At 35.8% G+C, this 10,063-nt stretch overlaps 4 protein-coding genes across 4 annotated transcripts; 2 read left to right on the top strand and 2 right to left on the bottom strand.

The window, feature by feature from the left end:
- Positions 1-1,585: 1,585 nt before the first annotated feature.
- Positions 1,586-6,796, bottom strand: C9374_007162 (uncharacterized protein; the record flags this gene model as incomplete). The annotated part of the gene is made up of 2 exons (XM_044697103.1): positions 1,586-5,691; positions 5,788-6,796. The coding sequence occupies 2 exons, from the start codon at positions 6,794-6,796 to the stop codon at positions 1,586-1,588; spliced, it is 5,115 nt and encodes a 1,704-aa protein (XP_044555525.1).
- Positions 6,797-6,837: 41 nt separating this feature from the next.
- On the top strand, positions 6,838-7,362 carry C9374_007161 (uncharacterized protein; the record flags this gene model as incomplete). The annotated part of the gene is made up of 2 exons (XM_044697102.1): positions 6,838-6,939; positions 7,087-7,362. 2 exons carry the CDS (start codon positions 6,838-6,840, stop codon positions 7,360-7,362), a joined length of 378 nt encoding a protein of 125 aa, XP_044555524.1.
- Positions 7,363-7,476: 114 nt separating this feature from the next.
- Positions 7,477-8,302, bottom strand: C9374_007160 (uncharacterized protein; the record flags this gene model as incomplete). The annotated part of the gene is made up of 2 exons (XM_044697101.1): positions 7,477-7,759; positions 8,013-8,302. 2 exons carry the CDS (start codon positions 8,300-8,302, stop codon positions 7,477-7,479), a joined length of 573 nt encoding a protein of 190 aa, XP_044555523.1.
- Positions 8,303-8,508: 206 nt separating this feature from the next.
- Positions 8,509-9,821, top strand: C9374_007159 (uncharacterized protein; the record flags this gene model as incomplete). The annotated part of the gene is made up of 2 exons (XM_044697099.1): positions 8,509-8,782; positions 8,935-9,821. The coding sequence occupies 2 exons, from the start codon at positions 8,509-8,511 to the stop codon at positions 9,819-9,821; spliced, it is 1,161 nt and encodes a 386-aa protein (XP_044555522.1).
- Between the last annotated feature and the right edge of the window lie 242 nt (positions 9,822-10,063).

The raw sequence follows: 10,063 nt of genomic DNA, 5'->3' as shown, positions 1-10,063 counted from the left end.
TAATTTTCTTTGGGGCTTGATGTCCAGGTTGAACATAAAAACAACATAAAAAATGGACCTGATTGTGCTTGATTGAATTGTTGAAAAAAAAGTCATGATCCCTTCAAACAATTCCGAAACCACTCTCTTGAACAAACATGTTTAACTAAATCATCATTAATGCAACATCTATTGTTTTAGATTTAGTTAAACATGTTTCACCAGAAAATCATGTTTTAGGAATCGACAATTATTATGGATCATTGGATCTTGCGAGAGAATTGGTGAATCATGGATGGAAATTTGTTATGACTGTCCGTAACAATCGTCCTTCTTATCTATTCTCAGAAGGATTGCAGAAAAAACTCCCTGGAAGCAAAACTAGAAAATGGATCCATGCTGTAAATAAGGAGAACACTTTAGTGGCATTGTCAATTAATGACAACAAACGAGTTAATTTTTTGACAAATTTAAAAAGCAGTCAATTAATCAAAAACAAACCATACGTTCAAGAAATGTATAACAAATCAATGGGATGTGTTGACAAATCTGGAATTTTCTTACATTGCACTCATCCTCCTTTTAGAAACAAAAACTGGAAAACTGTCCATTTATTGCAGATGATGAAGACTTCGTTTGTCAACCAGTATATCATATTTAAGCATCACATTAACAACCCAGGTTTAACTCTTTGCGACTACCTCAAGCACAGCCTTGCTCAAACTGTGACCTTTCGTAACCCTTATTTCACCAGAACAACTCACTTCCCCATGAAACTCAAAAAGTTGGAACGGTATCAATTATGCTCTCATTGCAAGGACTCTTCTTCGAGATGTGGATACAAATGCATGGGATGTGGATGCTATCTCCATTTACATTGCTTTACTGCCTATCATGACCCCAAATTTATTTATTACTAAAATTTAATTACGTTCCCTATCCAGGATGCCCATTAACAACATGCAACAAAGTAAAGTTGAATCCAGTCACCTGCCTACTGGATCAGTAGGGTGTTATTGTGAAAGCGTTAAACCTTGAGCAATAGCATAACCGTTTCCATCGAGTTGCTCTTGATTCAAGTCAATATGTGACGAGATGAAAACAGTTCATTGAGTGCATGAGATCGATATTGATCAATTGTAAATGTGCTCCCTTAGTGTGATTATAGTGTTGTGCGGTGGTTTCAACCACTAACGACCATTGGAGAATGCTGCCCTTTATTGCATGTTGGAGATGGAATTCCTGGATTCCACTTGTTGTTCTTGTCAGAACTTGTGCTGAATTTGGAGAATCGATATTTTACCCAGAATTCTTCTCGTTCATGCACCGCCCCAGATATCGCATCTTTCTTTCACAGTATACATACAGATAATAAATGATTGAAATACTGGGGGAACTTTTTCAATTTTTATTTTTCGATAGGCGGAAGGGTTAATCACTCTTTGAGCTGCACAACCAGGATGAAGTGAATCTTTTTCATTTATTTTAAGAGTCGCCATTTGGCGACTCTGAAAAAAACCAGTTGCGATATGTATTTTGTAGTGGGTTAATCACTCTTTGAGCTGCACAGATTTGTTGTGCCAAATACTACTACTACAAGAATTCACTAATTCTGGATTTTGTTATTGCTACTCCCATTACTAGTACTCGAATTTCCATAAGAGAATAAAGGTGGTTTCAAACTTCCAATCATGCCCATTCCTGTACTAATCATCGAGAAGGGATTAAGGGAAAAGGTTTGACTTCGTTTTGTTTTGGATGCAACGAGTTGAAAGAGAGAAGTGAATGGCATTGCAGAATGAATCACAACGAAATCATAACTCAAATTATGAGCCGTTTCAATATGAATAATACCTAATTGGCTTTCTGGATCTGTGGATTGTTTTTGTTTCACACGTTGAATACTTGTGAATGGAATGACTGTGTCTTTGGCTTCGGGCTTGAATAAAATCTCAAAACATAAATATTGTTCAGCCACAAAAGCAATACCATTTGGAATGTTGTTTTGATTGTTACAAATAATAAAATAGGTCACGAGTTTTTCTTTTGAGCTAATCTTGTGCAATTGAAACTTTTGTAAAAAGTATCGATTCGCTTGTTCTTCGGTTAAGGTCAATAAATTTTCCAAATTGAGAGTTTGAGACTTTTTGGTTTGAACATTGTCAGTGAGAGATTTCCACTTGTTGAATTGATTCAAAAACTCCAGAGTATTTGCCTTAAGAGTGTTGGAAATGGTCACGTCACCAAAGTCCTTCAGTGAAATGAGTAGACTTCCGTCGGATGAAGAGCATGTCAGTTTCTGAACTCGATTCCAAGCGAATTTCTCACAAACGCTCACAGCCACAGAATACACGCAAAAGCTGCTTGTGAAAATAAAGATGGAGGCTTGGAAGGTTGAATTTTGTGCAATTTTGACGCTCGCTGAAAAATCTGTAATACACACCTCATCGTTGGCAACGTCAAATCTCTTCTTGATGACCTCCTCTCTCGATTCTTCAGAGTCATCATCTGACACAACGCCTTCAATTATGGAAACAATAGAATCACTGGATTCTGAAGTGATAGGTCTCTTTTTTCCAAATAATGGGAATGAAAATGGCTTACTCTTATTAGGAGTGGTTGTGGTGGCATTATTTTCATTAATAATTTTCACATCATTTCTATTCAGCGATTTGAATTGAGTTTGAAGACATTCCATGAGCGATGTTCTCAATCCTTCCTCTGCAAAATAAAATTTCACACCATTTTTCTGATTGGAGGTGGAACCAACGAAAATGGCAGAATTTGAAGAAGTGTTAAAGTGAATGGAAATGCCCTTTCGAGAGAACATTCCCTCTGTCAAGTGAATCGTAGTAATATCATTCAATGAAATTCTGTGATATACATTGGAAGATCTAAACTCGAAAAGAAGAAAAGTGCCAGCCACATGTAACGTTCCTGATGCATATTTTGTCGAGTCTGAACACGTGGCGCTGAATAGTAATGGCAATTTGACAGAACCCTCAACAATGGTATATCGTGCATATATGTTGAATTTGGCAATAAGGCGTTGCATTTTGGCCTTATCACTATTCTCATGATATAGTTTACGAGCTTTCTGATCCGACTTCTTTCTTGAGAAAAAAACATAGACAATATGGTACGCCTTAATGGGATGTCTCTCAGCAAATAGAGGTTTGCAGGAAAGTTTTTGTAAATGACTTTCAAGTTTTTCTGTCGATTGAATATAGAGTTTGCACAATTTGCTCAACAGCATGCTCTTACTCTTGATGAAGGCCTTTGAAATCAAACCACAAGAGTCATCATGGTTTTTATCCTCTTCATTTCCACAGAAATAAATAATGAACAATTCCAACATGGATTCCAATACATAGACCTGTTGAGGAGTGAGAAATACTCGATCTTGTTGCTTCTTTGTGAAATTAGATGGGTCAAATAACATGAGAGACAATTCTTCAACTACTATGGTAAAAAGTCGTTCAAGTATTTTCTGAAAGAGTTCAGGTAAGCAATTTTGAGAGAGAATTTCGAGAGCAGGAGTCAAAACTGATTTAAATAGCGTATTTTCAAGAAAACTATCGGATTTGTGTTGAAAGAGTTTGAGGACTTCTGTCTTTCCAGATACTTTCTGTAGGTCTTTTTTAGCTTCCTGTAAAATGTGTGTAATGGTATTTCGAATAGATGCTTGAAAAATGTTGGCTGTCATTAAGGTCAAGTCAAAAAGCATTTCGTTGAATTGTTTTGAAAATTTTTGAATCGTCAAGTTTGATTTTTTCTGGAACTCTTCTTCGATGGCTTTTGATTTTTCATTGGACTTCTTTTCAAGGGAGTCAAAATCAATATCACCATCCTCGTTAGCGTCCATATCTAAAAGTGCATCTTCTTGATCTTCATATTCTTGCCATGCAGTACTATCGAATATGGTTTGAACAACATTTTGTAACATTTGTCTACAAGCTTCAATATCGTTGAGACGAATCACAAATTGTTTGGAAATTCCAATCGGAAGAATATTGATATTTGAGGACGAGGATAAACCTTTCGATAATGCTTTTGGAATGAGATTAAAGAGCATGCCAGAGGATTGTTTTTCAGATTCTGACTGATTCATGGACTGACTGCTATGAATTTCATTAAGACACATATCCGAGAGCTTCTTGGCATACTCTGTGGTTGTGATTTGAATGACCAGCTCAGCGAATCTCATAAATAAATCTGAATTTGAGAAATCTAATTGTTTCAACATTTCAAAGACCTGATTCACAGAAGTGAAATAGTCCACTACTGAAGTACTGTGCATGGTGCTGTCTGTAACGGGTTCAAATGTATCCACAGCAATTGATTGTTTGATCCATTTCGATAAAATGTCTCTCAATTCACCAATGTATCTATCAGCATATCCAGCGCTAAGCGCTTGACAATCGATGAATTTGAATTTTTCAAGATCCTTCTCTGAAAAGTCATTGCGAATTTCATCATGGAGGGCTTTCATGGTACTACATAAGGTCAGCATGTAAAATCCATTAATAGTATTGTTCTTTTTGCATTCATTGATGAAATATTCAAATTTGGAATAATAGAATTGCAGACAATCCATTTCAAAGGTTTCAAATGGAAAAACGCCATAGTAATAGAATACTGAGTCCACCACAGTAACAAGCTCTTTACATAATTCTACTAGCACTGGCCCATTCATTTGGTCAATTCCCAAGCTTGTCATGATATCCTTAAGAATTAAATCCAGATGATCTTGGAGAGCTGTGTTAATAATGTGTTTGAGCTTCTTTTTGTAATCATTCTCACTAATGTGATTGTTATAATCACAGCACAGAAGGCGGTGAACAAAAACAAATGATTTAAGAGCTCCAGGTGGCTGGTTCTTTGGAAACATGGAGATAAATTTCTTGAGAGCTTTTTCAATCTTTTTCACCAAAATTTCTGTCAAATCAAAATATCTATTTCTCTCTGCCAGTGTCATTTGAAAATGCTTACTCTCAATATTGTTGTCAAGTAGCTCTAAACACTTTTGTAAGTCTTCAGAGAATGTTATGGCTAATTTGATGTTTGAGGCAAACACCTCCAAATATATCAATCGCTTGTATGTTTCAGTGATTCCGTATCGTTTCTCAAAGTCGTTCAAAATCCATGCTTGGCTAGGACATAAGAATGCTTCGCATAGGGTGTCTTTCAAATTCTCCCTTGCCTTAATGAGACATTTGAGCACTATTTTGTACTGTTCAATCCAATCAATTCTATTTTCTTTCGAAAAATCTGATTGTACAACTGCATTTTTAGGATATCTCCTAAAGGTGACATCTCCTGATATTGATAAACATCCAATGATGTTGTCATTAGAAGCACTAGACTCTGTAGAGTAACAGTCAATAATTTGAGAAAATTTGTTGCTTCCCCAAATACCCTCTTCATCGTAAACTTTTCTCATAATGTTCGATAAGCTAATTTTTGCTGATGCAAAATGACTTTTTTTTAAACCTTTCAGTTGTGAGTGGTAAAATTCAATGACAATGTCTTGATCCTCGACAGAGGTCGTAATATTGTGATCAACGTTGGCGGGGAGAGGAATGTCCTTTCTTCCATTTACTATCATTCCTTCTTCTTCGATTTTGTCAGACTCGAAGACGATTGGTGAAGTATTTACATGCTTTACATAGCTAACCTTGTAGAATAATTGACGCTTATTATTGGCATTTTCTAAAGTAAAGCGTGAAGTGATAATTATTATAAAATCCAATACCATGTGTCATGGATAAATGTATCAGAAAAATCAATACAGTGAACACAACGTACTTTTGAACGCTTTTTGTATATCAATTGTGAGCATGTTTAGATACAAGGTTAAACTTCCTAAAAATACAGAGGTTCGTTGTTGATCGATGGTGTTGAGTAAAATGGATATTTGATTCAGCTCATCTCTCTTCCAGTTATTATACTCTGCTTGGTTTGCATACTTCTTGATATTATATACAGGATTTAAATCATTCTCAGCCAAATATTTTCGGAATAAAATTGCATTTTTCACAAGATCACTTCCAGCACTATTCTGAGCGATGGTATTTTTTGATCGAAATGGAAAATATTGATTGTCAATATTTCTCCAGGCTTCATTAAACTCTCTCTCATTAACAATGCTAGAAAAGCTGGTCTTGAGAGTTTGCTTTAGTAGATTGAGGTCAATATCATTGGATGTTTCAAGCTTGTCGTCTCTGTTAAGAGATAATTGAGGAAATAATGGCATATACACACACTGTAAACACATTCGAAAAGCCTCCATCTTTTCGAATTTAGTGTACTTGTCCATCTCATCATCTTGATCCAATCCATCCAATTGTGACAGTAATTGTGAGAGATTGATGCTAATCTCTTCATCCATGCTACTACTCACTGAATCGATCTTTGACAATTGTTGTACGTTCGATTCTTCCATTTCATGCTTGGGCTTTCTAAAGCTGATCCATTCCGAAAATGAAATTCCAATCTTTTGATTTTTTGTTGTTTGTTTGATTTTCTTCACTACTGTAGAGTTGACTTGTTTCAATTCATTCATGAGAGGAATTTTTACATTTGGAATGTTGGGATTCGGAAGTGCAGACAATAGAGAAGAAAAGAATTTGTTTGTTTGTTGATTTCCAGCTTCAATCTTTTTTCCAACAAACGATGTTATGGAGTGGAAATGTCTCATCGGGTGCATCACAGGCGAACCCGAGTGATGATTGTTATTTTCAGAGCTGGGAGTGCTCGGAGCGGCTCGACTGTTGAGGTTACTGTTGTCGTTGACGCCTTTGGTAAATGGAGCCATTTTTTCTGTTGCCTTTCGAATTAACATTCACCAATAAAAAAATGAGCAACAACAACGAAGAAGCTTCAGTTTCCGACGTTTCCAAGGTTGAATCCATGACTTCTGAGGAGAGAGCGGCACTGAGAAAGAAGAAATTCACAAATGTTTGTTTCATTGCTTTGAATTTATAATTTCTAATTCGGATTACACAATTTTTCCTTTGGATAATAACGAAAATTTTAATACGATCGTGATGGTGTTGTTTACAATTTGATCATACAAAACAATGATGACGACGTCAACCTTCACAGCAGAAGAGCGATGACAGCTCCAATGCTACAGCTTCCTCATCTTCTAGTGCGTCTGATCCTTTGACTGACAAGGACCAGATCCAGAAACGTAAAGAAAGATTTGCTGCTGACGAATTGCAAAAGCAAATAAATTCCGGACTAGGAATGGAGCCTCCTGAAAAGAAAAAGAAGGGTACAAAGAGAGGAATTAAAAAACAATCAAAAACTGGAGGAAATACTCGTGGTGGATATAGACCTCGTAGAGGAGGAAGAGGACGTGGTGGTAAAAGAAACTAGGTAATTCTTTAATTTAAAATGTCATAAAGCCCTTGTTAATCATAGTTGATTATCTTTGCATGTCTTTCTTTTTTGTAATATTTTTACATTTAAGACTCTTTTCAAATAGTAACATTATTGTTGTGCTGGTTGTTTTACCTTGTCATAGAACTGTTTCTCATTCTCTAAAACACCAGTTCCAGTAAGGTGACGAAGTTGGGCATTATAAACTGGATAAAGGAAACGGGAAGAAGAATTGTAAAACTTTTCATAAGCATTAAAGTCTGGTTCGTCCTTCATCAATTCCTCGACCTTCTTTAGAAAGGCTCTTCTTTGCAATGTAAAAGCAATATCATGTTCAGCTTGAAGAAAAGGTGTCATTGCCAATTCCAATGCTTCTCGCTCCTTCTTTAATTCGCTATAAAAGAAGTAAAAATCGTGTAGTTATTCAATAACATCATCCACAAACAATGAATGAGAAATTTGTTGTGCGTGCAAATCCACAACCATGACAAAAAATCATGATATTGTTATCAAGAATCAGAGTGTTTTCCAATAATATTGACGGTCGTAAATGAATCATCCGTGATGAGAATAATTATTTCAAATTTTGAAATTTGTTGTTGGTTCATCATATGTGAATCTATTCATCTCTAGGCATTACCACTTACTCTTTCTTCTTCAACCACTTATAATAACGATACCATCCGTAAGTCATCATTGCTGTTGTAATAAAGAGGAAGGTTCCTATCGACCAAAACTTGTTTGGAGCATTCCTTCTCACTCTCACTGCTGGAAAACCACCTGGTGGAGGAGCATCCTGATTCAATTGTTGTGGATTTTCAACGCGAGGTCCCATATCAGCGATTTTGGTGTTGCTACCACCCACTTGAGTTGCTGCTGAACGTTTTGGGATGAGGCTCGCAACACCTTTCATCACAGCACGGCGATTCATCATCATTTTTGTTTGATGAAATAAAATATTATTATTTTGTTGACATTTCTATCAGCTGTGTACTGTGATTTTATTAATCTTATCATTAAACGTATTTTCATTGCTTTGACAAGCTTCAACCGATGGTTTGGCAACTATTATATTTATATATTTATTAAAGAATTTCCTCCTCTTCAATGCCAGTATGGAGTTTTTGATGATTGAACAAAAAAATGAGTCAAACAAAGCCATCAGCCGCTTCAACAATTACCCAAGCACAAACCATTGTCGATACACAAACTGTAGAGTTCGACAAGGATTTTATCAGCAAGATGGAGAATGCTCCTCACGTAAGCGAGGTTAGCATTGATGCCATGGTTTTGCTCAAGATGATGAATCACTGTACCGAAAAGGTTCCTATTCAAGTTGCTGGTCAACTTTTAGGATTAGATAATGGTGGTGTGTTGGAAATTACGAATTGTTTCCCATTCCCATCATATAGTGATAGTATGTTTTTATATTATTATTTTTTAATTTATTCTTCACAATCATCATGATGTTCTCCACAATTCATTTATTCCGTGTTACGTAATCATCATCATTTTGACACTACCTACTCTCATCTTGATACATACTCACACTACCGAACGAATTAACAGACTTGACTGAGGAGGAAAGAAGCGATCAAGATGAAAAATATCAAATTGAAATGTTGCAAGGTCTTTCCGATGTGAATGTTGACAACAACACTGTCGGATGGTATCAATCTACATATATGGATAGTTTTATGAATGCTACAACAATTGCCAACCAATATCAATATCAAAGAACTCTTGGAAATAAGCGATGCATTCACTTGGTTTTTGATCCATTGAGAACAAGACGTGGCGAGTTATTCATCAAGGCATATCGTCTTTCTGACAAATTTATTGATGCTGTTAAAATGGCTTATTTGCAACAAAATGAGCTTTCCACAATGAAAAAGAAATATGACATCAAGAATAAGAACAAGAAGGAAGATATTGAAGTGCTCACTGAAAAAGCCAACTTACCAGAGTCCATTGAAAAAATTCAACTCACACAAGAGATTTTGGCTAAATTGAATCTTTCTGATAAGGATATTTTCGATGAGCTTCCCATTCAAATTCACAATTATGCCTTGGTACAAGCTTTCCTTTTAGATTTTGAAAATGATGAACCTTCTCATCTCTTGGCTGGTTATGATAGTTTGGATATGGCCAATACTCAATTCTTGACACGTGGATTGGAGAGCCTTATTGAATATGCCGATGGTTTGTCACACGAAAATCATCGTTATCAGACCTATCAAAAGAAATTGGCTCAACAAAAGCAATACGTAGCCAAGAAGAAGGACAGAACACAAGAAGAGCAAGAATTTATGCTCAAGTCTGTTCAACAACCAGACCAATTGAATTATTTGATGATTGCCAACCAGTTGGGTAATGCTTGTGACCAAATGCGAGCCTTCTCTTCTCAATCTCTTAATCTGAGCAAAATTGCTGAAATTGCAATGAAAAAAGAATAAATGATTATTTTCTTCACAAGCTTGTTTGTTTTGGAGGTTTTGTTATAATAAGCGGTTTTAAATTGCTCAGCACTAAAATAAAAGAACAAAAGCCACAATTTACTACAAACTCAACAAGTCAATATAATCATCAACATTCAGTTCTTGACGAACCTTTTATTCATTATTTGAATCAAAAGTATCTTTTGGGGGTGGAAAAGGCGTTCACTTTTCCATGATCAGTTCGACGAAAAGAATGAATC

The sequence above is a fragment of the Naegleria lovaniensis genome (assembly GCF_003324165.1).
Source record: "Naegleria lovaniensis strain ATCC 30569 chromosome Unknown tig002, whole genome shotgun sequence".
NCBI lineage: Eukaryota > Heterolobosea > Eutetramitea > Acrasida > Naegleriidae > Naegleria > Naegleria lovaniensis.
The sequence above is the reverse complement of the archived record's forward strand: the minus strand, read 5'-3'. Positions and strand labels throughout refer to the sequence as shown.